General features: G+C 35.1%; 3 protein-coding genes across 5 annotated transcripts; all 3 read left to right on the forward strand.

Moving 5' to 3' along the window:
• The first annotated feature begins 1,896 nt into the window (after nucleotides 1-1,896).
• On the forward strand, nucleotides 1,897-2,489 carry LOC110720799. The gene is made up of 2 exons (XM_021899836.1): nucleotides 1,897-2,115; nucleotides 2,181-2,489. The coding sequence occupies exons 1-2, from the start codon at nucleotides 1,897-1,899 to the stop codon at nucleotides 2,487-2,489; spliced, it is 528 nt and encodes a 175-aa protein (XP_021755528.1).
• Nucleotides 2,490-6,930: 4,441 nt separating this feature from the next.
• Nucleotides 6,931-17,710, forward strand: LOC110721018 (AP-5 complex subunit zeta-1-like). 3 transcript variants are annotated; one of them, XR_002511387.1, is made up of 17 exons: nucleotides 6,931-7,222; nucleotides 7,328-7,468; nucleotides 8,717-8,808; nucleotides 10,735-10,831; nucleotides 11,372-11,415; nucleotides 13,001-13,089; nucleotides 13,694-13,785; nucleotides 13,880-14,026; nucleotides 14,640-14,787; nucleotides 14,940-15,016; nucleotides 15,480-15,551; nucleotides 15,686-15,733; nucleotides 15,815-15,942; nucleotides 16,021-16,168; nucleotides 16,461-16,668; nucleotides 16,946-17,180; nucleotides 17,277-17,710. XR_002511387.1 is itself a non-coding variant. In XM_021900141.1 (16 exons), exons 1-16 carry the CDS (start codon nucleotides 7,121-7,123, stop codon nucleotides 16,993-16,995), a joined length of 1,683 nt encoding a protein of 560 aa, XP_021755833.1. In that variant the 5' UTR covers nucleotides 6,931-7,120; the 3' UTR covers nucleotides 16,996-17,710. The 3 variants fall into 3 exon arrangements, 2 of the variants coding, with proteins under 2 accessions (XP_021755833.1, XP_021755834.1); XM_021900141.1 differs by having other exon boundaries at nucleotides 16,946-17,710; XM_021900142.1 differs by lacking the exon at nucleotides 8,717-8,808 and having other exon boundaries at nucleotides 7,113-7,222; nucleotides 16,946-17,710.
• Nucleotides 17,711-20,520: 2,810 nt separating this feature from the next.
• On the forward strand, nucleotides 20,521-26,147 carry LOC110721019. The gene is made up of 3 exons (XM_021900143.1): nucleotides 20,521-24,304; nucleotides 24,438-24,542; nucleotides 24,682-26,147. Exons 1-3 carry the CDS (start codon nucleotides 23,978-23,980, stop codon nucleotides 24,814-24,816), a joined length of 567 nt encoding a protein of 188 aa, XP_021755835.1. The 5' UTR covers nucleotides 20,521-23,977; the 3' UTR covers nucleotides 24,817-26,147.
• Nucleotides 26,148-26,758: the final 611 nt, after the last annotated feature.

Consider the following 26,758-nt stretch of genomic DNA (forward strand, 5'->3'; position numbering starts at 1 on the left):
TCGCTCTTAGTTAAATTCATTGTAAACCCTTCTCTCAACTCTAACTTCAACCACCAAATTTTCATCAAGTTGGCCTCCTTGTGCCAAACCACCGCCTTTTTTTTTCAGTTTCTGAATTCTAATTTCTAACTACTTATTCATCTTGTTTTTGATTTTATTTATGATTATAATTATTACTAATAATTCTACTTACATTACTCTCAAAGAAATAGTTTGCCTAATTTCGAACCCATAAAATTGGAGTCTTCTCCTCAACAATTGTGACATAATCTACGGCTCTATTTAGCAGTTTCAGATACCCATTAAAATACCACATTGCCCAGATTACAACAATTATTACAGTGAAACTGAAAGATTTTCAATTAGGGTTTCGTAAGTGGAGCTTAATCAATTATCATCTTTCCTTATACAATGGTGCAAACAAAATTTAGCCCAATAGACTATCTTCAGAACTAACAAGAACATAAAAGATTCTAAATTGGGCAAAAAATAATTTTAAAAAATGAAGAATAATTTCAGAAAAATACCAGAGAAATTGAAGAAGATGATGAAATCGATTATCAATTCCATTTCGCCGTTGTTTACGATAATTTTTGGTAAAATTCGATCAAAACTTGGGTTTCATATATTGTTTATTTTTCTTTCTCTCGATAAAAATGATCATGTAGAGTATACTACGTACAAATTTTTTTTTATGCCCGGATTGTTAGTTAAGTTGGGCCCTGATTTTTTTTTGGACTTAAAAAGGTAAATTCATCCTAGATTGTTACTATTTTTTTTATCTATATTTATTTATGGAAAATGTTATACATGATCCTTAAGATTACATATGAGGAGTTAAAAAATAAATAACAATCTCTCCCAAAAATGAATAAAAATAAATAAAAAATTAACATTAATTACACTGATTTGCACATGATTTGTCATGCATCGCTAAATTAATACCAAATAAGAAAAGTTATTAAATGCTTATTTATAGTCCTAAGGGCTTCATATAGCATTACCTTTTATTTATTATTGAAAACTCCATATCTTTAGTAATATTTTTAAATTGGAGAATGCATATTAATGTGAACTAGCTATTGACATACGTAGTATTATTTACGGAGTAATAATTCTTTATCTTACTGATAAATATACACATAAGGTCAAATTTATATTTGAAATCAGATCATATCAAAAAAATTATCTAGTGAGTTAAACGAAACCTTTATACAATGTATTTATTATTTTATTTCAGTTCAATCATTATTTGATTCTATTAATTGTAAAAAAAATTGTAATGATGTAATATTAGTACTGGTAAAATAGATATAGATTATTTCAAGCCGTGAATGAGCATTTCTTAGCCTATAATAGCTTTTGTCTTTAATGACTATACTACAATAGAATTTAGATGATACCTGTTAAAGGATGATGATCAAATATGATCAAGTTGGTTGCTCATTTCTGCTAATGAAGAATATTCAGTTTATTCCCTGCCAGTTGTCCTTTTTGTCATTTTCTTTGTTTGTTTCTGGTTGTATTTTCAGCTCTTATTTTGTAAGTTTCCTAGGAAAAATCCTAGTTGTGTAGTGTCACTCTGTAAGTGGGTAGAGCCTCATATATATGTAATGTTGTGGGCTGCTTTTAGCTCAGAATGAATGAAATGAAAAAACGGATGGATGAGCAAACCTAAAAATCACTGTTTCATTGCTTTCTCTCTATTTCAGTGTAACTTTGTCTTCATGGTATCAAAGTCGTAGGCTCAGATCTAGCCTAAAAAAGTTCTATTTTCAGCAAAAAATTGTTAATACTTTGTTTCTTTTGCATTTCTTCTTATAAAGTTTGAATCTTTCATTAAATAAAATAAAAAATAAAAAAAAAATCTTCTTGTTCATCATGCCAACTACAACTATGGATCCTATTAGCCCAATATATCTTCACCTTTCAGATGGTCAGGCATTATTTGTTGGGATTGAGAAACTCCATGGACCTTCCAACTTCAGGTCATGGAAGAGACCCATGGATATTGCTCTATCTGCAAAGAGAAAGTATGGATTTGTGACTGGAACACTAAAGAAATATCTTGATGATGATGTTAAATCAAAAGCATGGGATACTTGTAATAGTATGGTCATTTCATGGATACTTGGATCAGTTTCAGACTCGATCAAGCAATCTATTATGTTTGTCAACAGTTTTACCAGATGTGGACAAAACTGGAAAGGAGATTTTCTCTCACAAATGGGTCTAGGAAATACAAACTTAATAAAGATTTGTATGAGACCAAACAACATGGAAAAAGGATTTGTGAGTATTATACAAGAATGAAAGCAATATGGGAAAAGCTGGAATCACTTCATGCCCTTCCTGTAATCACTATAATCACCTTTGAAGTGAATGCTTTCTTGACTTCTCTGAACAAGCAAATGGAAGAACACAAGTTGTTTCAATTTATGAATGGTCTTGATGAAGTAACGGACCTCAAAGGAGTCAGCCTCTTATAATGACTACCTTACCCTCAGTAGAGACAACGTGTTGTTATTTGGAACAAGTAGAATCCCAGAGATCTTTATTTAACAACATTAAAGAAGAACCAAAGTCCTTAGTGATGTTCAACAAGGGATCTAGATCACCTTTAGGGGGAGCGTCGTCAGGGGGAGCACCTCTAGGAGGAGGTGGTGTTGGAAGAGGTTTTGCCACATCCTCGAGAGGAGGATGCACAGCTTGTGGAAAATCAAGTCACGTTACTGAAAACTGTCGGACACTTGTTGGTTACCCACACTGGCATCCTAAGCATCAGCAAAAACCTTCTGGTTTTGCACCTCAAAAAGGGAAAGCAAAGTTTACTCTAGGAAATAGCAAATGGGGAGGAAAGAATAGGAATGTGAACAACAGATCTGCTGCAAATGTGACAAGCAACCAAGGTGAGTCTGGTGGATCAAGCACAAGCTCATCAAATCAGTTCACAACTCAACATATTGAAGCATTGATGAGAATGCTCCCTAGACAGACACTTGGTGATGGAGATGATGAAACTAAAAGTAGCTATGCATGTATGGTGTCCTGTCACTTTGCTGAATCTATTGGAAATGAGTGGATTATTGATTCAGGTGCTTCTGACCACATGACTGGTTATTTGAATACTATGCATGATGTTGTAAAAAGTAAAAATAACCCTCAAATCAATCTTCCAATTGGTCAAACTACTACTATCTCTCACTTTGGAAATGTGAACCTAGGAAATAAACTCACATTGAAATATGTCTTGTATGTTCCTAGTTTCAAGCATAATTTGATCTCTGTAAACAAGTTGATGTGTGATTCTCACAGTATAGTTCTTTTCTATCCTAAGTATTGCAACACACAAGACTTGGAGTTCAATATTGTTAAAGGGATAGGAAGAATGAAATTTGGTCTGTACTATCTGGAAAATAGACCACTAGAGACAGTTGTTAATCAACTAAAAACTCAAATTTTCAGAAAAGATTTGAGTGCAGGGAAGATGGCTATGAATGTGAATACCTATATGAGTATCCCAACTGTGGTGACAAATGTTTTAAAGTTGAGTAACAGGACACTTTGGCATCACAGATTAGGACATGCTCCAATGAAAAGAATTGAGAAAATTCATGAACTGAAAGGGATGAATGAAGGGAGAGGAGAAGTATACTTGACATGTCCTCTGGCAAAATTCACTAAACTTCCTTATGATGTGAGTGAGTCAAGAGCAGAAGAAGCATTTGAACTTATTCATATTGATACTTGGGGACCACATAGAGTGTGCACAAAAGGAAAGTATAAATACTTTCTCACTACTTTCTCACTATTATTGATGATTACTCAAGAATGACTTGGGTTAATCTCATGGTTCAGAAATCTGATGCATACAAAGTTCTTGAAAACTTTGTAAAGATGGTGGAGACTCAATATGGAAACGACTCAATATGGTGAAAATACTCAGATCAGACAATGCTCCTGAGTTTGAAGATCAGATTTGCAGACCTCTCTATGAGAAGCTGGGCATTGTTCATCAGACTTCATGTGTAGGGAGGCCTCAGCAGAATGGAAGAGCAGAAAGAAAGCATAAAAATATTCTGGAAATGGGAAGAGCTATAAGGTTTTAGGCAGGGCTTCCTTTGAAAAACTGAGGTGACTGTATTCATGCTGTTGAGCACATTACTAACATATTACCATCTGTTGTTTTGAAAGATAGGAGTCCATATGAGGTGCTCAGTAACAAGAGACCTGCATATGGAGAACTGAGAACATTTGGCTGCCTTGCTATGGCAAGTAACCCAAGTTTATCTCATGAAAAACTTGATGCAAGAGGTATACCATGTATATTCTTGGGATATCCAATGACACAAAAAGGATACAAATTGATTAGCTTGATAGATGGGCATGCTTTTGTATCAAGAGATGTGAAATGTTATGAGAACATCTTCCCATATCACATTTTTCACACTGCATTAGCTGATAGAGAAGAAGAAATGAAGAATGATGAGAATCAGGACTGGATAGATGATGATGAGGGTGATACTTATGATAACACCGAGAATGGTGAAAATAAGGAAGAACAAGCTGAGATAGGGGAGTTAAAGAGATATGAAGAAGTGAGTATAGAAGAGATCAGAAGGTCTTCCAGACCAACAAGATCCCCTGTATGGAATAAGGATTATGAGGTAGGATCTGCTACTCTAAGCTATGCAAATGCAGTGAGAAAAATTGCTGACACACCAGTAAGTTCAAAATAATTGTATTATGGTTTCTCACTCAAAGGAACCTGATCCTGTATACTTTAAAGATGCAATGAAGAATACTAAATGGTTTGAAGCCATGAATAAGGAATTGAGGCATTAGAAGGGAACAATACATGGGAGATCACAGATCTACCACCTAGAAAGCATGCAATTGGATGCAAATTGCTCTACACTACAAAATATGATCCTAAGACAACTATGGTTAAGAGACACAAGTCAAGGCTGATTGTTCTTGGAAATAGGCAGAAGGAGGGTGTAGACTACAATGAGACCTTTGCTCCTGTAGCAAAAATGTCAACTGTCAGATCTTTTTTGGTAGTTGCTGCCATGAAAGGATGGGATGTTCATCAAATGGATGTGAAGAATGCCTTTCTTCATGGGGACTTGAAAGAGACAGTTTACATGAAGCTTCCTCAGGGTTATCCTGGAAAAGGTTTCAGGTTTGGGAGAGAATTCTATGGTGAGAATGCAACAAGTAGGCCTGGAAAGGTATGCAAACTGATCAAATCTCTATATGGGCTGAAGTAAGCACCAAGACAGTGGTATGCTAAGCTTAGTTGTGCTCTCATAGGGAGAGGGTATAATCAATCCAAAACTGATTATGCCTTGTTTACACAGAAGCATGATAAGGGATTTACTGCAATACTTGTGTATGTTGATGATCTGATCATCACTAGAAGTACCATGGAAATGATCTCTAAAGCTAAATAATAATTGAAAGACATGGGTGAGCTTAGGTATTTCCTTGGAATAGAAGCTGACAGAACAAAAGCAGGAATATCATATCTCAAAGGAAATACATCATGGACATTCTCCATGAATATAATATGACAGGGTGCAAACCTCTGAGGCTTCCTATGGATGCTCATGTAAAGATCACTCACAACTCTGGCACTCTACTTCCTCATCCAGAAAAATATCAAAGATTGATTGGGAAATTAATCTATTTGACCATAACCAGGCCAGATATTGCTTTCACTGTTCATACCTTAAGTCAATTCATGCATGCTCCTTTATCTGCTCATTATCAGGCTGGTATTAGAGTGCTAAGTTACCTATTTGGCTCACAAAGTCAAGGTATTTTATTAGCAGCAAATTCAAGTGCAAAGCTGGCAGCTTACTTTGATAGTGACTGGGCTGATTATCCTATCACAAGAAAATCCACTTCTGGATTCTGAATTTTGCTTGGTGCCTCTTCTATCTCTTGGAAGGCTAAGAAACAGCAGGAGGTTGCTAGGTCTACTGCAGAAGCTGGGTACAAATCAATGGCTTTGACCATTTGTGAGGTAATGTGGCTCAAGCAATTATTGAAGGATCTAGGTATAAAATCTCTTAGAAGCACTCCTTTCTTTTATGACAATCAAGCTGCTCTGGCTATAGCAGCTAACCCTGTTCAGCATGAAAAAACCAAGCATGTGGAGATTGACTGTCACTTCATTAGAGAAAAGGCAGTTGATGGTACTGTTGTTCCAAGATATGTTCAGTCTGCAAATCAGATAGCTGATCTTTTTCACTAAGGTGGTGTCTACAGATCAATACTCTCAGCTACTCAGCAAGCAAGCTGGGAGTTCAGAAATCTTCCTCTCAGCTTGAGGGGGAGTGTTAAAGGATGATGATCAAATATGATCAAGTTGGTTGCTCATTTCTGCTATGAAGAATATTCAGTTTATTCTCTGCTAGTTGTCCTTTTTGTCCTTTTCTTTGTTTATTTCTGGTTGTATTTTCAGCCGTTATTTTGTAAGTTTCCTAGAAAAGTTCCTAGTTGTGTGTTGTCACACTGTAAGTGGGTAGAGCCTCATATATATGTAATGTTGTGGGCTCCTTTTAGCTCAGAATTAATGAAATGAAAAAACGGCAGGATGAGCAAACCTAAAAATCACTGTTTCATTGCTTTCTCTCTATTTCAGTGTAACTTTGTCTTCAATACCAAAATACTTTTTCATTCATTAGTACAGAGTTTCGTAGAAAATAAATTTTATTAGTATTAAAATATAATTGAGATGAATATAGTCATAAATAATTAAAGTTATTATTGTACATGGTATAGACCGAGAAATTTTCAAAACACGGAGAGAGTAAGACTTTTAATTAGCCTCGTTCCAGACACGACTCACTCAAGAGTACTAGGTTCGTAAGCGTGTTCGACTCGATTCGACCCGTACCCAACTACCTAGCTGACATGTTTACCACTAAAACAATAGGCAAAAGTGCAAAACAATACAACATTACCCGAAATCCTCCTCTTCTCTCTTCGCTTCCCGGCGACTCATCGTCAAACTCCCAAGAACAATTAGATTTTGCAAAAATAACACCCAATTTCTTCAACAATCTGCAATCAAAAACCCTAAATTCACGAGCTTAATCGTTGAAAATAAATGGCAGATCGTGATAGAAACTGGGATTTCTACCTCCGAACACTCTCAGCAAGTGCCAGGGACTCCACTTCACCTGCTTCCGACCCTTCTCTTCTTGAATCCGTCAGTTTTTCTCTCTCCTAGGGTTTTTCCCCGTCCTCAATTTCTCTGAAATTATTCAATTCAATGTAAAATTTTGATGAATTGTGCTTGAAAATTTGTGAGCAGGTAAAGAAGCTTTGTGAGCTTTGTAAAGCTGAGAAGTCTGATGATTTAGTTGCTCGAATTTATTCCTCCATTATCAAGCTATTTCAACGTTCTGTTGCTTCTCTCTCCCAGTCTCGCTCTTCTCATGGCCTTCTCTTGCTGGTGAGTGATTACATTTTCATTGATTTTGGGATTTTATATTAAAATGTTGTTAATTTGAGCATTGATTATTGATTTATTTCTGGGGAATTTGCATTTTATTATTGTTAGAAATTGGAAATTGGAAATTGGAGGGCGATATAGTTGAATTGGTTTTCTACAAACTTTTTCTTGAACTTAGAAGGAGGAATAGTTTTTGAGTTTTTGTGTAATCGAGTGTTAGGCGAATGGGTTTTCTTGACCCGAGGGGGTTTATGCAGTGATATGTTTATAAATGAGTGTTTTTCAGAGGCGAATGAGCTCTCTAAGAGCTTGAGTGCTGAGAAAAAAGTGAATGTATCTATGATGATCATAGTCGGATATTACTTATGTTTTGAGGGCTTTCTGGCCTTCTATCAAGTGCTTTTTTACATATGAGTGTTGTGGAGGTTGGGTTCTTAAGCTAACTGTTAACTCGAGTTATGGAGAAGAGATGAATTTCATCTGCAAAAGCACGTCATGTATTCAATGAATTATTTGCCATCAGATATAAGCAATATATATGTATGTTGTGTACTGATTGGCAAATTCTGTTGGTTTCTTTTATATCCGTCTCCTCTTTTAGTTTTGCCTAATCCCATAGACAGTATGTGGTTTCTTTATTCAAGCTTGATTCAGAATCTTGGATATAAACTACTGATTACTTCAGATTTCAGATGTGGATAGAAACGTTAAAAGTTTTAAACCTTATATCATGGATAAAGAAAGTTTTGGAGAATTGTAAAAAGGTTTAGGTTAGAACATTACTTTTGTGCTAGGTCTCAAATTAAAGCCTGGTGGATCTACTGCTCATTGGTATATTGAGTTCATGACTGCATTACCTGATAGCCTGTCCCCTGACAAGCAGAGAGCTATTTTTTGAAAACTTCGAAAGCTTTTTATTTTTTTCCTTTTGATTTCCCCTTTTGGAGGAAATATGAAAATTTAAGCGAACCATGTAATGGTAAGCCATAGTTTCTCATGGTGGTGGTGACATGCAAAAGTTATAAGTAAAATACAATATGCAAAAAGGTCTTTAAGATCAATAACTCAGGCATTTTGGCTGCAAAACAGTATATCACATATCAACCTAAGGGATGAAGACATTTAAACCTTGAACAAAGTCCATCAATAGTTGAATTCTTAGTTCTTATATATAAAAGTATATACTTATCAAAATTGTCAATGAAGACATTTTTTTTTTAATTCCTTGTGGTGTTTTCTTCTCAACAGGCCATTCTCCAATTTTTCTTAGACTTTGGAGAGTCTGTTCTTCATGATGCTGATCCCAGTCTGAGGACATTTTTTCGTTCTTGCTTGAGCCGGTGATTTATCCTCTCCTTCATATCTGATAATGCTAAACTGTTAATGTCTGATGTTCCTGCCCATAAATGTGCGTAGTTGTATTCACAGTTAGAAAAAATGTCGAAGGTGAACTTTTTTGTAGTTATAATTCAGTCTTTTAAAAAGAGTAGACCTTAATGTACACACGTTTGTCTATTACACAAGTTTAGTTTGTTTTGATATTATTAGTCATTATTAAGGGTGCTTTCCTGTATGGAACTGGATTTATCTAATGATAGCACTAAATCCCGTATTCCTTTAGACCTATCAATGGGCGAATTTGAGCGGTATGTGAACATTAGTAAAGATGCTCGATTCTTCTCCAAGCTTGTAGAATTTGTGCGTGTAGACAGTTGATTTTTACAAATTATGTTCTAAGCATATACATGGTTTAGTTCGAAGGTTTGAACTGAATGCATATAATTAGTATTGGAAAAGGAATGAGCAACCAAAAAGATCACCTCCATTTTATGTATTTTCTTACACACATTAATTATTATGGAGAAGCTTTTGGGATTAAACCCTTAATATGTACAAACTGGAAGACAATGAAATAGCTGGAATGATATGTCTGAAACTGGATATTGATTGCACACAGTCCATATTTGAAGAAGCTGTAGGCCAGTAGTCCAGCACAATTGAGATGCAATTAGCTGAAATACACTTTCTAAGAATCTTTGTGGGGGTATTTGAGGGTGACTTAAATTATCCAGAAAATACGAAGGTAGTGTTTTGCATTATAGAAGGCTCATTTTACTATTTTAGTGATGTTTAGTTGGTGTCTGCAGTCTTATACCATCTTAACCTTGTATAAAGTGACTCTGTGATTGGGTCAAAGCTGGCTAGTTATGAAGGATTGAAGCCTAAATGGTATGTAGTGCTTTGAGATCATCAAACCTCTTGAATTTTTTTTTGGCATTATTAGAGGCTCTGGTTTGGGAATTGTTATGCCGACTTTCATTAGAAATTTAGAATGCTAGGTAATTGAAGATATATTTTCTTACTTATTTTTTTTGGTGGAGTTATAAGCTGTTAATCTTTAATATTAGTGAATTGCACATCCATAGTGTATATGTAATTATGTAGTGTGTTGGAGGCAGCTGTATTAGCATATTATAAAAAGCTGGCATCAGAATTATATATTCCCTTATGTTGCTGACCTTGTAGTATGAGGAATGCAATTGATGTAGTCTAGAAGTGAAACTAGTTTACACAAATACACAGCATAATATTGTACTCCAGTTTTGCTTAAAGGTGCTTTTGTTTTAGCTCAAAAAAGATGAAACCACTATCTAGAAACGAACTTCACTATCAGCACCACAAACACGAACACTTAATCTTTATAAATTCAACTATAGCTGAGGTCTAGATAATGTCACTTTTAGTTTGATAAGTTGAGGCTGGTAAAACAGTTGTTTCCTAGAGACATGCTGATAAAATTTATTTTTTTTTGGCAAGGGAAGTAGTGAAAATATTCTTAGCTTAATGCAGTCAAAGGTGAGATAATGGGGTTGGGGGTTGGAACTCTTGGAAGGAGAAGTAATGAAAATGTTAGGTGACCAAAGGGCTAAAAATGAGAAATATGCATACTCATGTACATAATTATTTTGCAATGAAGAAAATATTATTGTATATAGTTTAGACTTTGGAGCCATAGTACATCTACAATCACTCTTGTCTTTTAAATGAGCCCAAGATGGGAAGGTATTTGTGATTATGAACTGTCACTATATAAAAAAAAAAAAAAATCAAGAATTATGGGCAACAATGAATGTTTTGAGGATAATAAATTCTCAACCTTTCTTCTGGTAATTGTTAGAGTCGTGGCATTCTTCTTCTTCTGTCTTTTTTTAAAATTTTGGGAAGTGGCCTAATATTTACTATCAATATCTTAATGTTGACTGCAGTGATTTCGCTGACCCTGTCATTGCAGAGGCGACAATCGAATTTCTTCTTGTGAATAAGAAGAAGCTTCAGACTTCATTTCCAACTGTGCTACCTCAAGTATGTTCTGGAGCTGTAATACTTTCTGTATAGGAGAAGTGCACACTCATAGAATTTTTCTAGGTATTGCTGATGTCTTATAAAGTAAAGTTGCTTCTTTGAAAAATTAAATTCCTTTCGGCACAACACACGTTATGAAAATGATAAGGAAGCTGGAGTATATCTGTAGTAGGTGTAATTGCAATTTTTCTGTAGGATGCAAAACTCAAGGATTAATAATCCTCGTTCCTTTATCAAATTCTATTCTTTTTGCTCTCCCAAGTTTTTTTTGCGGCTCATATTTCTCTGACACTAATATTTCTTAATCACAGTGTGCAACTCATGGTTGCTTTTGCTTCTATTTCTGCCATCAAGTTGATTATATCCTATTCCTGAAATTTCTTATAAATTTACCTCTTTGTAAGCTTAGGTTCTAGATGGATTTTTAATGAGTTCATCTTGTATTTTTAAGGCTTCTGAGTTGAAATTTAACTTTTCTGATGTTAATTTAACAAGATGGAAAGCAAATTTGAATTATTAGTTTGTTTCATGTGCTTGCAGTTCTTTCCCTTGCTATTGAAGCTCATTGCATGGAATGGAGAGAAGTAAGTATTTCTATTTTTGTTTCATTGTATGCTATCAAATGGTGGAAGTCTTCACTATGTTCAAATTCTTCGGAATCTTAATGATTGGTGCTGATGGTTTGCATTGCTTTATATGTACAGCTGATAGTAGGTAGTTGAGTGCTTAGAGTATATCAACTAATATTCGACACCTATCTATTAGCCCCCCCCCCCCCTCTCTCTCTCTCTCTCTCTCTCTCTCTCCCCTGCTCCTGCTGATAGTTAAAAGGATCCCATAGCATCAGAAGTGTGTAACAGCCCCTGGTTTTGGCTTGCCTACACTGAAGTATTGGTGGATTGGAAAGCATTGGTCTGTTGCATTTTGATTGAAGCACTTTGTCTGAGCTTAAGTGAATGGATCTTAGTTTTTTAGAATCTACGAAGTATTGTAAGTGTTGCAGATTGTTTGGCACATAGTTTTTGGAGGTTTAATCGACTTAATTAGAATAAGATATAAGTGGGGTAGTTGGGGTATTAAAAAACTATAAGAAAGGATAGTGGGATTAACTGTTCATTGAAAAGTAAGGGATGTGAGAGGAGAGAAATGATAAAATTAGTAAAAGTGAAGATCATGACAAGAGAGAGATGTAATATTAAAATGTAGTTGGGTTTGCCATGGAAGTGTAACCCTTTTAAATAATGGCCTATTAAGGCGAGCGTAACACTTAATAAAAAAACAAAGACAGTATGTTTTTTCACGTGGAGAGATGCATTGCTAGCACCTTAGCCTTTCTATTCATGCTGGCATTTTGAGTCTTTCAAACCATCAGCTTGACCTGTGTACAATATCCATCAATCGTTGTTTTTGTTGCTTGAGCTCTTCATTCCAACCATGGTATCTGTAATCCTTCAATATGGAGTTATTACATCTCTGGCTCTTTATTATAAACTTTTAACTGAACAAATTCATTGAAATGGGTAGATCAATGCTTGGATTGATGCATCTTTGATCCATGTTACACAATTGTTAGCTTAGATCAAATCTTGGTCAACCAATATTCTTCGAACAAGACCACAGAAAAATTAGTATTTGCGGAAAAAGAGCTAGAGTAATTTAGAAAAATTGGAAAACCATTTAGTATCCGTGATTGGCAGTCAGTCCTGTGTGAGCCCTGTCCATAATAAACTTATTGTGCACCCATGCATAAGTAAAATTCATTGGTAATAAGCTTATGTGGTTAGTTGTTCCATTCAGACATCACCAGCTTCATGTTCTGCTACTATATGTATTATTTAAACTGCAAACACTATTCTTGGATAGCTGGCTACCTGGCTGTTAAGCTGATCCAATATGGATGTTCTCATTGAAGCAGCTTTTTACACTCTTGTCTGGTATTTAAACATAGATTATGATAATGTTGTATAAATCTTTGAAATATCAAATATGCATTTATGTAAACAAGACCTGTATATGGTGCAATCATATTCGTACATGTGCACCTTGTGATAAATTCTGTTATATATATGATAAAGTTAACATTTGAAGTTCTTATTCTACTCACCTACCGTAATCTAATTCATCTAACTTAAGTATCAGCTGATCATTATATATTAATTTACTTTGCAGGATTGAGAAATCATTTCTGAAGATATTTCCTGCACTAGTAGCTCCCGGGTCATTCTTGGCTTTATTTCCAGCTATCGCAGACTTGCCTGGTGAGTTTGCAATAGTGTGTCATATGCCGGAAAATGTTACTGAAAAGTCTAGAGTGATTTGTGTTTCAAAATTGTCTACATGCCACATAAGATGACATTGTAAAGTCAAACCAACTGGTTTGCACATGATTCTCTTAAAAGAATCCACTGTTGCACGTTCATGGTTCAACTTTGTTAGTAGGGGAAAAATAGCCCCCTCTCACTAGCAGTAACTTTACATGTGATGATTGTTATATCTTTTGCAATTGTCCTAGCCTATTACAACTTCCTATTAATTCTTGGTAAGCAGCTTTCATCCGAAGCCAAGTGCTCATTTGGGTTTGGCAACTGACCATTGCTGTCTCATTTATAGTTATGTTAGCACATTTAATCTCAAACTTTAACCATTGTAGATAGTTGTTTAAGTTTTCTAGGTTGGACTTGGGGGAGGAGGAGGGAGGGAGGGGGGGGGGGGTGTTGAGGCCGTCGTCAGCTCTCTATGAGAACAAATTTCTGACCTTTTTTTTCTTAACGAATCTTAGTCTAAAGGAGTTTCCATCTTATCATTAAAGAGAGTTTATAATAGTGTTATGTGCTTGTGATAATTACCTTTTGGCTGTGCTAGTCCTGGTTGTTGCTCTTGAGAAGGTGGAAAAAAGCTCTGGAACACTGGTTGGTAACAGCATTGCTTCAATCAAGAATAGTACTGCTCCTGAGGTGAATTTGATGAAACTAGAACTTTTCAGTATCATACTCCTTTTAATCTGTTGTCTGGACAATTTTGATGTACAATAGATGTTTTTGGATGCAGATGCTACTTGCCTTAATGGATGAGGCATATACTGGCTCAACCATAGCTGGCGGAGAAGGTGACTCTGAATCTGAGGATAGCAATACTATAGATGTTGCTGATCCTGCTTTCCTTGATCTTCTTAAAGATGAGAATGACTTTATCACTGTATGAATCTCTATTTATGATTATGTTTTCACATATTTCTGACAAATTAATTTTATAATAGTATAGTAGGGATTTTGGTGTTGGGTTCTCTATGTAATTTACTTCTCTTTGATATAAAGATGACATGGCAAGGTTTTAACCTGAAGGTTAAAGAGTTATTATTATCAATTAGGTTGAGCATGAAGGGGAAGAGGCAGAGGGTTGGGGCTAGGGGAAGTGTTAGGTAGCTTTAAGCATGTTCCAGGTCGGGAGCTTTAAGCATGTTCCAGGTCTAGACCCTGCACTTTGCATTTTATCTGCTTTACCATGCCTTTTGGCAGTGTCCACTTGAGAAGCGACATGGAAATTCATAAATAGCTAAAAGTAACCTGATATACCTGGTATAGACCATTGGGAGAAATATTTTTTATTTACTATTTACATAATCCCTTTAGATGATATTTATCATCTTGTATGTTTGCCATTTAGTGAATTATGCCAATTACCATAATCAACATTTAGGTTCATGTGATAACAAACTTGACTGAAACTGGAAGCGTTGCACTTGCTAACTTTACATTTTGTTTACTGCGTGAGACAAAAGGTTGACTTAAGAAATGATGGTATGTTTCAGGAACGTCATTGGACATCACCTGCAATTGCTTCAGCATTACAGGCTGCTACAAGTGGTGTTCAGTCTGACCGGTTAAAACAATCACTAAAGATTGCACCTCGCCTGCTGGATGTATATTTTGCTATAGCCTTACGCGATGTCAATGATTGTATGAGACTTCTTCCATTTTCGTCTGTTTTACCTTACTACTTCATAGTGTAAAGACTTGTTGCTTAGGTCATTGTGCCACCTGCTGTTATAGCCACTCTGTCATACTGTAATACATTAATTCTGAAGCATCTTTGCCTTTTCTTTTGGCAGCCTTGATCTGTGCACTTATTCCCATGCTTATGTTAAGACATGCTGCTATATTCCCAGACAAAATTTTTTCATATGAGGTAATGTGCATTTGATTTGTAGGAAGTCTAGAACTTTTACTTAAACAAATATATTGTCCACTTTGCTCATCTACTTTGTCTTGATGTATTTAGACTTGTTAAAAATCAACATTTTTAAGAGCATTAGGCAAATTCAAATGCAAACCTATTTCATAGCTGCATAGGCATTATGTTCATAACTTAGGCTTTCATTTCTATGATGAGGACTTCTCTTCTCTGCTTGATATGCAATCACAAGCTATTTATTTCATTGAATGCAAACTTTTGTTTTGATTCTTGTTTAATTTTTAAAATCAAAAGTTAACATATATATGCCTAGATGTTTGCTTAGAGTATACAAATAGATGTTCCAGTTTCTAATTTCATGATTTTGATAATTTTTTAGGCTTTCTGTTTGTTGCTCTGATACTCCGTATCTTGCTAAGGGAAGTATCAATTATTGACAATTATACTTTTCACACAGGTCAGAAAAAGACTTTTGGAATTTATGCTTGCTTCATTTCAGCGATCACCAGATTTTATCTCACTTCTGAAGGTACCTTAGTGGCTGTATATGTGTCATATTTCATAATTGTGCTGTGTGCTTAAACTTGAAGATGAAATCATCTTTCATTCTTTCAATTTTAAAACTTGTTTCCTAAGAATTTATGGCTTTCTAATGCTCTGCAGAAACCTATCGTGGACAGACTTAGTGAAGCTTATGACAGCCAAGAGAAGGTTGAACAATCACGTTTAATTTTAGAATGTCGATGTATTTGGTAAATGTATTCTGAGATTTGAATGTATTTTCTTTGGTAGACAGAGTTGGCTTTACAACTTTGTTGGGCTATTGGAGAGCATGGAGGGGGCGGTGAATCTCACAAAGATGCTGCTCGTGAACTTTTTGAAAGTTTGGAGTTACTTTTATACGAGAACCTCTCATCTAGGTAAGTTCAATAGTACTTCTTGTTAAAGAATAAATTTTTGGTGTCTTTGTTGATTGTATTTTGCTTTAATTTTTGAAGCCGTCTTGGTCTAAGACAAGGCACCACTAGCACAGGCTCTGAGAAGGCGGGACAGTCCAGACTTCTTTGCTTTGTTATAACAGCTATTGCCAAACTTGCTACTTATCACCGTGAATTACTACCTAGGGCTCGTGTATCCTTAGCAAAGGTTTGAATTTCATTTGAAATTTATAATTAATCTTGGATTTCCTACTGGATCTTGCGATATCCGTCAGCTTCTTGTTATTATAATGATGTCTCTCATGACCTTGTCTGGCTTTACCTAGGACCGTCATTTGATTTGAGTTTTGGGGATAAGGGAGTATTTTTAAGCATTCCCAACTGAAGAGAACAGGGAGGGATTCTGAAGTGTTGTCACTGTACAATGTTTTGTGAAATACCTGCCTAGAATTAAATTGGTTTAGGCTAAGTCCATGGCTAACTGAGTATTAAAATCTCAGGTAGTTCGGTCTCGATTATCTGATGCAAGGGTTTGGACAAGGGCTCGTGATTGTTTGGGTTTACTGAATGAGCCTGCAATATGTATGTCTGTGTTGGGATCGTCACGACATCCCCGGGGAGAGAAATATCCAGGAACTGTGAACTGGAGTGATGGTGGGACTAAAATGATTGCTCATGTCCCATTTTATATCTTGGCTGGACAAGCAGGTTAGTTACTTGTTGAAATTTGGTAGTTGTGTAAGGTATTTTTCTGTTCCTGATTACACTGTTACTATTGGATCAAATCCATGTTTTATTGTACTCGTTGTTTCAGCTGGTGTGGCCTGACTCCTGTGGGTTCACATCCTTTTAAATTTGATAAATATAAATATACTTTTTCTATGTGAATTGCGTTTGGATTATACCTTTACCCAGTTTGCTTTGTTTGAATATGAACAACTTATGTAGAGCTAGGTGGCTGACTCAAATTAATGTTTCTTTTCAGGCCCCCCATTTCATGATTTTGCATTCTCAGACATCCTTCCAAACAGATGATTGATGCAAAATCTGCAACAAAAGATATTGAATTTGTTTCTGTTTATACTTTTTGCTGAAATTGTGACCTGAGTAGAATCTCTCTCTTGCCTCTTGGGTTCGATGAAAGCTGTAATTTTGTGTCATAATGCCTACTCAACTGTTTCAAAGTTATTTCGAGAGTAAGATCGTGGGTGAAGGTAAAGGTTGTGCATCGATCCCTTGCATGTACTTTCCTATCCAGATGAGGCGTTATGGGACTTATTTTTGTTTTGCATTCCATTTCCATCTGCCAAGCTCAGGATTTGATTGCCTCTCATCCTCATGTTATGCTGCCGCTCTTCAGACCAATACTCTGGCTTATCTTCAAGCTTTGCTCTGGGCTGAAGTGATCAGTTGTTGCAACTTATTTGGAGTGCACTTTGCAGAGGACAGCTTCGGAACTCTCAAGTAGTTGTACAACATAGAATCTCTTTTTGCTATATTCAATGAATCTCTACTTTATTTCTTGCTACTGGACAATAAAACCTGAATTCAAGACTTGACTTGTATTTCAGTCTGTCTGCACTTTGCAATAAAACACCCTCCAAAGAGGAAATATATGTAAAATCTTTGATTATGTTTTGCTGATTCAAGTACGTAATTATTGTGTACGATGAGCCATCAGCATTAGAGGAAATTTGTACAGAGCAATGCCTGTGAATATGGCCATGCAATGAACACCTTCAGGTTTCAACATTATGCGCCCTTCAAACTCAGCCTATCCTAGCTGCGTATGTACAGATTATAAACACTTGAGGTTAGACTGATAACCTTTTATTAACACTCAAATTTAATAGACAGCGTTGGGTTAATTGAGGGATTTTCAGTTCATGTTTTATGTATACAGAATAAGTTTAACATTTACTTAATATCGTTTACTTTTTCTGCATTTTATTTTACATTGGTCAATTATGGTGTGACAGACATATGTCTAATTTCTACTCCAATACTCCCTCATCGCTTAAAAATTGTTACATATTTACGAAGTTAAGGAGAGTCAAGACCTATTTTAAACCTAAATATATACATTATCATACACGTAATTATTATAAAAAGTTGATATTAATTAAATTTGCGTGGTAACAAACCCAAATAAAATCTAACATGCACTTTATAATTTCTTACCGTATTGATTAATAAGGTCGAAAATTTGACCCCCCCAAAAAAAATTGAAACAAGTGAAAGCATTTTTGAGAAGGTAAAAACCTCTTTCGGCCCTTTGTCTGAAATTCTTTATGAAATTTTCATCAAAATGCTCAGTAAATATAAATTATATATCCAGTAAGAGTTTTCAGTTTGTTCCCTAGTTGTCTATGATCAAGGTACGCGCCCAAAATTATTCACATTAGTATTTGCCTGATTTTTTTCAAAACCCTAACAATTGTGCATTACTGCATTGCAATAATAAAATTTTGTTCATATTAATTTAATTTGATGAAATTGAGCATTTCTGATTTCCATAGCCTTTAATTAATTGCATGTAATTGTGTACTTCGAAAGAAGATTAGAAACTACAGTATGATAATCAACTAGAGAACACAAGAAACTACTGCGTTTTTTTTTAATGTATTAAATCTTGATTTTTGGTTCTTGGAAGTATCATTCTGTCCCAAGCCTATTTAAATATTGGATCCTCAAAGTGTATGGTGATTTGATAATGGGGGACTATAAATTAGTCTCTTTTGTAATGTAGCATGATTAGAGGTTGATTTGCATACGTTTATCCGGTTGCGATTTAGAGGATACTTGAATTGCTTAGGTAGCTGGCGGTTAGGAAGCACGGGACCTTATAAGACCTGAGGTTTCGCCGTTTTTGAAACCTCAATTGTTTTCGTGATTATAATTCATAGAAGTGGTTGAGACTTAGCTGTTCATTTCTGAAACCCGAGTTGTTTCTGTGCCGCATAGGTTGGCGGAAGTAGCTTAGTGGTATAGCATAGGCGCATAGCCTTAACAAGGGTGAGGTTGGCGGATCAAATCCCTCTTTCTGCTCCCGGCTTGGTCCTTTAGTTCTAAGGAGTGGAGTAGGCCAATGTAGAGTAGAGTTGTGTCATGGTTAATATAAACCTAGTCTCATTGGTGGTGGAATACTTTATTTTGTTGAATGAGAGAGTTTGCGGGTCCTTAATTTTTTTAATTTTTTTTTTAGCAATGAGAAAGGAGGAATATTACAATTAGTATGTTGTTTCTAAACTAGAAGGGTCAAGGAGTATTTTGTGGCGGATAACAAAGGAAAGCGTGAAGAGTATTTTGGGATGGAGTAAGTAATGTAGTTACTTTAGGGGTGAACTTGAACTAATACATTTAGCCGCTCATCATTCCATCAATAGATTGGGTTGTGATGGTGATGAAGTTGTAGGTGCATTTAATTTTCCAGGTTTTGTTTGATTTTGGGTCTTTACAGTGGAAACTCAACAATGGCTATAAGCCTATAACTTAATTATAGGAAATGAATAATTCTGATCTCAGTATATTAGTCATCTCATGTACTCTAAATAGTGAAATGTAGTGAAATGTTGATTGATTTTTCTATTACAGGATTATAGTAAGATTAAAGTGATTTTAATAGCTGCTGTGGTCTATAGTGTCTAGTAATACTAATTTAGAATGTGTAGGAGCTGTCAAATTTTATCACAAATTCACAATATGTTGTTTTTAGAGGTAATTGACTGAATAATGCTTTGTAAGTTAAAACCTCCATTGGTAGACTGTTTCTATTGTCATACAATTTTTTTAGATCATGTTGATTACTTTCATATTGTGGGCTATTTTGTCTATTACTTGTGAGCTCTCTGTAATAATCAAATACTCCATCTGTTTCATAATGCTAAGACATGCTTTTGAGTTCGAATATTTATTGCTGGCTGTTATATGCTTTGAGTCAAGTAGTATTGGTATTAAAAAAAGATACTTTCTTAAATTACAATATGTTTATTCTAAGAAAATTAACAGTCAAACTATGCGAGTATTCTTGGCAGTTCTATACATTGAGGCCAAGGTTGATAATATAACCCAATTTTTTAATGTTTCAAATTTTGGTTGAATTTCAATCTCTCTTATGATTTGTGTGACTGATCACAGATTCCAAAAGCTACATCTGCTTCCAAAATCTTTTGATTTTTTTAATTCTTTAAAGCATATGGTAGTCTTTAGGAGAATTAGGACATTAATTTTTTTCAATCAATAGTAGAATATTAAATTAAATGTGTACCAGGCTTGTTGAGCTCTCCACTATTTTAATATCTTATCTTATGCACGCCTCATGTTATATTGTTTAATTTTACATACTATTGATCTCTTTCTAACGAAGATTTTCGTCTTTTGAAACATGAAATTCAATTTTACACTAAAATATTGACTATATGAGGTGTACGTTACGCTATTACATACATACCTTGACAAAGACAAATGGTGATGACTGCTGCAACAATATTAATTTTAGCTGATTTTTGAAACTTTTTTCCTCTCTCTCTCCGTTCATTATATGTAAATAGTCCCAGTTAGTTTGACTGATATTATATTAAATAATGAGGGATTGGAGCCACTAGAGGACTATCCCAAATCCGGGACACATCTTATCAGTTATCAGTTACTCAAAACACTTGTACTTTGTTTTGATCACTGTAGCTCTTAAGCCAAGAGATTATCTGGGATATATTTTGTCAATTTATGTTTGAAGAATTCCTGTGTCCCAAAGAAACAGCCATCATCTATTCTGTACAACAAAGTCATTCACCTTCAGTTCTTGACATCAATGACTTTTTTGGTGCACGTAGTTATTCATTTTACCCTCAACATAAGAGATTATTAGTCTAATGATGTATTTTTTGTTTTGCCACAGTCTGCTGTCTTACCCTTTTACGGCTCTATCTAGTTTAATTTAAATGCTTGGAAGATTTGTCTGTTGAAAGTAAGGAACCCAATTGGGAGAGAGGCGCGCAAGCGCTGGTGGGGGGGGGGGGGTTTAGGAATATTCTCTGCTATCCATGCTGAACAAGCTATGTTGGTTCGTATTTTCCTCACAATATATTGTTTTTTTTTTTTTTTTTTTTTTTTTTTTCAGTTGATCAGTATACAATCTGCTGTCCTATGCTACAGAAACATCTGCATATATGCACGCGTGGGAATGTTGATGCGCTTTGTCATCAAGAAATGATGTCATCCCTTGAATGACTCTCTACAAGGTATACATTCCTTGGACGCAAAGTAAAAATATAAGCAAGACAGCACGATGTAGTATACTGAGTATGAAAGCAATCCTACTGCTTGATTGGAAGCCCACCAAGGAGTTCAATTTCACTTCCCCATGTTGTGGATTATTGACAACCATGAACATACCTCTATGTGGCTTTTACTAATTTGTCAGTTCCTCAAACATGCGAAGGAATTCTACGTTAAGTAGAGAGGATGTCCTCATATTTCCTAATGTAGGCGGCAGGTGAGTCTCCTATCATACCTTATGCATTTATATATAAATTTTGTTTTTGTTTTATTTTTATTAGTATGGTTAGAATCTTCAAAATAAATCATTTGTACGTGAGAGTTGTCATGGCATGGATCAGGTAGTACCTTCTGGTCAAACATAGACATTTAATAAAGGCTTTACATAGAATGAGCAAGAAGCAGGTTAACGACAGGTGGGAGAGTCAGGCATGAGGAATGAAACGTGCGCGAATGTTATAAAATAATGGAAGAAAATCCACATAGGAAATTGTATTGTATTTGGAATCTTTCTTCAAGGGAATCATATGTGAATGTTGCATGATTGATTAGTCAATTGGAATATGTGAAAATTCGAAGAAGATAATATTTGGACAATTAGAGAGTAAAATTTGCGGCTAAATCTGGAGGCTCTGTCAATCTGGTTGCCAATATATGAATATGGACTTGACCTCTTAAATGATCTTTGACTGTAACTCTGATGATATGTGTTGCAACAAAATTATGGATTTCTTTTCTGTTATATATAAATGAAGATTTTGTGTAAATTTCATATCTCGTAGTATTTGGATTAATCAATTCAAATATGCAGATTCAGAATAATTTTTTGCTCTTATGTTTGACAAATAATCTGTTTCTTTGTGATTAGAAAACTTACCTTGATTTAAAATTAATTTAAATATTCATAAATTAAGATTCTAACTCAACTTGAAGCTATTGCTTTCAATGCTTCTGTTGTGTTTCCCATGAGTCAAAGTGATTGTTTGACAGTAGTTGATAGTTAATGAAATATTGAGCCTCTCTAATGATGTGTACCACCATTATCTAGCTAGATATGGTCGTAAGCGAGTAATCTTGGTAGGACAGAGACTAGGATGGTTGTAGTTCAGTGGCTACAAGGAAATAAGCCGTTTTTTGTCAAACATTTCAGTCTCTGATTATCAGGAGTTTGTTAGGACCAGCTTCAGCCCTCATCATTTAGGCCATATTAAATAAAATTCTTCTACATAAAGAACCTTTTGAGAAAGTATAAGCAAATTAATATATAATGAGTCAAATGAAGATTGATCACTTAAAATGTTATGGTCAAATTTGATTAGTATAATGTTTATTATCCTTGCTGAACAAGTTCAGAATTATCTCAAGCTTAGTATTCCATCTCTTTATTTCTGGCATTCATGGTTTTCCACGACTACTACCGTACTACGTGCTGAAAATAAATGTTATATCATTCTGGATGTTTTAATATGCACTTTAATAGGGTTGGTCAAAATGGGATATTTGAATTTTCTTAGAAGCTGATAAGCATATCGCCTAAATTATGCTGAACTCTTCTGCTAAAGATCTGGAGGATCTGAAAAATTAATAATATAAGAGTTAATCAGGATTCATGGCCACTATTATACCAAATGCTTATTAAATAATTCAGATTGTTTATCTATTATGCTTATCAAAACACTTTTCAAGTTTTCAGACATAGCCGTTTATTTGCACCTGCTGAAGTTATCCTCTTCAAATATAGGGGTCAAATATGTTTTCTATGAGTTGCCAAAAAATAATGTGGTTTGACATCTCTAATAGGCGCACAACTACCTGGCTGCTGAGGGCAACTAAATTAGTTCAGCTTAACAATAGAATAACTGTTGAGTATGGGTTTTTACCTAGGAAGTAGAATTAGAATGACTGATTAGAATTTATACAATATTAAATTTATAAGTGATGCCATAGTCATTTGTGCACTCGTATAGTCCTATACATTGGTAGAGGGTAAGATGCCACTACTAGATTTTTTTTGTTCTGTGTTTTACATTATGGTTGTTGAAAGGTAAATAATTGTGCCACATAAGGTGTTTATAGGTTGCACCGGATATATTCTGATGGTCAATGATGTTATCTCACCAGCTTGATGTCAAATTATCAAGTATATATAGCTTGTTTCTTGGCATTCTTATTTTCACTTATTCTATGGTCCCTCTTATGTGCTCTTCATCTATTAATTTCTGAAAAGCCGTTTAACAATATCAACTTTTTTAGACGAATAACTTGACAAAAACATCGTTTAACTATAAATCTTTGAAGGATTTTTCTGAAATAATGTGACAAATACCTGTGTTTCTTAGGACTGTGATATATTATGTTTAATAATTTTAAATTTTATAATTTGAAATTTTGTTTCCATGGGTTAATGTTATCTTGTAGAATATGCTTCCCACGTGAGATATTGACTTGGTGATGGGGTGGATGTCATGATATTTTACCAAGTCTTTTTAGATGACTTTCCACTTTCCATGCCTTAATTTTGTTTGAGTGGAAGGCAAGCTCTAGAAATGAAACGTGGAATATATTTTTGGGTGCAAAACTAACTAAAATTTATTAAATACCTCTATAAAAGAACTCATCCCTCAGCATTTAGGCCAAACTTGAAAACCTTTTAAGCCTCTTTTTTTTTTTTTTTTTCCCTCTGCTTTTGCATTAATCTTCAAAACCTTCTAACTGCTTTATTTTGGTACTTGGTGATTCAATGGAGGATTCTATGAGCTCCACAAACCACAAGAATAAATCTAATTTTTCTGGTGATGGACTTGAGGTTTCTTCGGAAGACAGCGGTTGGTCTTCATACTTCGACAACTCCATAGCTAGCAGTAATGTGGAGGATACTGTCACCTGTTCTGGTTCTGAAAACTCTTCCATATTTTCTGGTGCTGCTGTTTTGGTAAAAAAGATGAACATGAATAATGATGATCATGTTGCGTCAGCTAGGTCTGTTGCTAAAAGGAGAAAGATGCTGACAACTTATATTGATCCTGACCTGGAGGACACTGCAATATCTCCTGTTTGTAATTCTGAGGTAAGGAGTAGCTCTCATGTTAAAACCTGCAAACCCATTATTAGTTTGTTGCCATAGTGTAAAGTTTTCTTGTTATTTCTTAAGGTTTCTTTTCAACTTCCCTTGATACGATATCAATGTTTTTGTTATTCAGACTCAAGACTTGGAACAATTGCAAATAAAATTACAAGAGACAGGTGGTTTGAACATTTTACCACCAGTGCAACAAGGGAAGCATGACTTTTTTAGCCTTTTTCAGGTATAATACAACTATCTAGGAATTGTTTCAAATTTATTGCCTGCATTGGTCTGAATTTGTGCCAATCAATGTGGACGTTCTTCACTTCTTTAATAATTCACTTAACTAATTAAATTTTTCTGGCATTGCTTTTCTGCAGGAAAAACAAAATACCTCTAACCAGACTGGAGAAGTACCACACTCGGGTTATATTGGGAAAGATATCAGCTATGCAGGTCTAAAGGAAAAGGGACTCTGTTTGGTTCCAGTATCTTTGTTATTTCGAGTTAGGTAAACAAAGACATGGAAGATTGGACATTTTACTTCTGATAATTCAACAGGATATGGAAAAGGACGATGATCTTATACAACATTGCTATCAGGTCACACTATATTGGGAAGGAAATGGTATTGCTATATTTCCTTCATGGATCTCAAGGATGCAAATAAGCTTCCCTACAAAAAGTCTATCTCGAAGAGCTTCTCAAATAGTCTTTGGCTAGAAGCAGGAGGCTGCGTACATCTGGGCCTTCCCTGACCCTGCCTCACTGGTATATATATGAGTTTTTGATCTAGTTGTTCTTGTAGTTGAGCATAATTACATGAACTGAAAATTACTGAAGTATCAGCTCTTGATAGAATAGTGGTTCAATTTGGTCAGCCGGCATGAATGAATGAATAGCTATGTCTTATACCCTTCTTTTGAGATTGAAGGGGACTTGGAGGCCAAAATCACTGGAGTGTCAGCTTATGTGGCATATGTTCAGAGTCTGGGTTTATGCCTTTATGCTATAAAAGATCATTTATGCTTTGTAGACCTGTGGTCATAAGCTGATAGGTACTGTGCTTAGTATAATAACATCAGTACCAATCCTGCTGCTGCCAACGCCAAGGAACAAGGGCATATGCTTTGGCAGATTCTGTATTACTGGAGTAGAATTGCTGCTTCTGCTATCATCCTCAAAAGGGTTTTACAAACACCTTTTTTTACCCCCCATGTGTAGTAGTCATGTCCACAGTTGCCTCCTCTTGCTAAGTTTGTGGCGAACAACCTTCCTCTTTTATGAGATCAGCTACCCTATTATATGTTTTATCCCATATGAAGGTTTGCATGTATTAATGAATACCTATTACCTGTTGAAGACGTGAATACAGACTCCTTAATCGTAAATGTGAATAAGTTTAGTGCTGGAGCCCAGAGGTGGCTGCTGTAGTGCTGTGGAACTTGAATCGTTTGTGTTATTAAAAATAAGCCTATATCCCTGATTTTGACTTCTTCAGATATTGTATCAAAATTTTTTTTTTCTTATTTAAATGTATCCTTAAATGTATTTAGCTCAGGACTTTTATTTATTATCTGTTACACAGATCAATTTTTTTTTTCTTATTTAATTAAATGTATTCCCATGATGTATAAACTATTGTAAGGCACATTTTTTGATAATTAATGCAAAGGTACTGTATGGCTGCATTATTGTATTCCTAATTTATGGTTTTCCTGGCTTGGCTGTGTTATTGATGCATGTTTAGTTTGTAAATTTATTTACTTATATTGTTATAACAAAGCACACTATCTGCTACTGATAGAGGCGAAATGTTTATCTGAGCATCTTCAGAGCGTTTGGTCTGAAATTACTCGTTTGTCACATTTGATTATACTACATTTGCTGATATATTTATCTTTCTGCCACAATGTTCAGTAATACTACTGCTCATGGGCCAAGATGATGAGATTGATGTCTTTGGTCTTAAAATGGGACAGCATGATTGAGCTGAGTATTTCCAGAGTTTATGTGGAAACCTTCACACATTTATTCATGCTGTTACAATTTCTATTCCAATTCTTTTGTTACTTGGACTACAGTACCAATTTCATAGGATTGCTAATTATTCTTGATGGTGTTTTAACATTGAGTTTGAAGAATGGGGAATCTATTGTGCGCAAGAATATAAGATTTTTGACCCCCTTTTGGCCCGTGTACGCTATTCTTAGTGTTGTGATTCATTCTTGTCTCATAATCGTGGGAAGAGAACTATCACTATTCTGGAAGCTCCACATGAACTTGATTTGGATAATTGTGATATTTGTTTGAATCTCGGTCCATTTGAGCCACCTGAAGTCTTATAATTGTTGTCTTCAATGTATTAGCAGAATCCTGGAGTTTTGTGATAGGGCTATGAGGATAGTTCTCTACTCAGAGTACCTAGCTGCACTTCTCAGCTCAATCTTTTCAATG

This window comes from Chenopodium quinoa, unplaced genomic scaffold (assembly GCF_001683475.1).
Source record: "Chenopodium quinoa cultivar QQ74 unplaced genomic scaffold, ASM168347v1, whole genome shotgun sequence".
Classification (NCBI taxonomy): Eukaryota; Viridiplantae; Streptophyta; class Magnoliopsida; order Caryophyllales; family Amaranthaceae; genus Chenopodium; species Chenopodium quinoa.

Bases quoted from the DNA above. Each gene is read 5' to 3' on its own strand.
- LOC110720799 (XM_021899836.1), top strand. From the start codon at position 1,897: ATGGATCCTATTAGCCCAATATATCTTCACCTTTCAGATGGTCAGGCA. The intron at 2,116-2,180 runs GTCATTTCATGG...GTTTGTCAACAG, and splicing joins GGGATACTTGTAATAGTATG to TTTTACCAGATGTGGACAAA.
- LOC110721018 (XM_021900141.1), top strand. From the start codon at position 7,121: ATGGCAGATCGTGATAGAAACTGGGATTTCTACCTCCGAACACTCTCA. The intron at 11,416-13,000 runs GTAAGTATTTCT...TTTACTTTGCAG, and splicing joins ATTGCATGGAATGGAGAGAA to GATTGAGAAATCATTTCTGA. The intron at 13,786-13,879 runs GTGAATTTGATG...TTTTGGATGCAG, and splicing joins AGAATAGTACTGCTCCTGAG to ATGCTACTTGCCTTAATGGA.
- LOC110721019 (XM_021900143.1), top strand. From the start codon at position 23,978: ATGGAGGATTCTATGAGCTCCACAAACCACAAGAATAAATCTAATTTT. The intron at 24,305-24,437 runs GTAAGGAGTAGC...TTTGTTATTCAG, and splicing joins CTCCTGTTTGTAATTCTGAG to ACTCAAGACTTGGAACAATT. The intron at 24,543-24,681 runs GTATAATACAAC...GCTTTTCTGCAG, and splicing joins ACTTTTTTAGCCTTTTTCAG to GAAAAACAAAATACCTCTAA.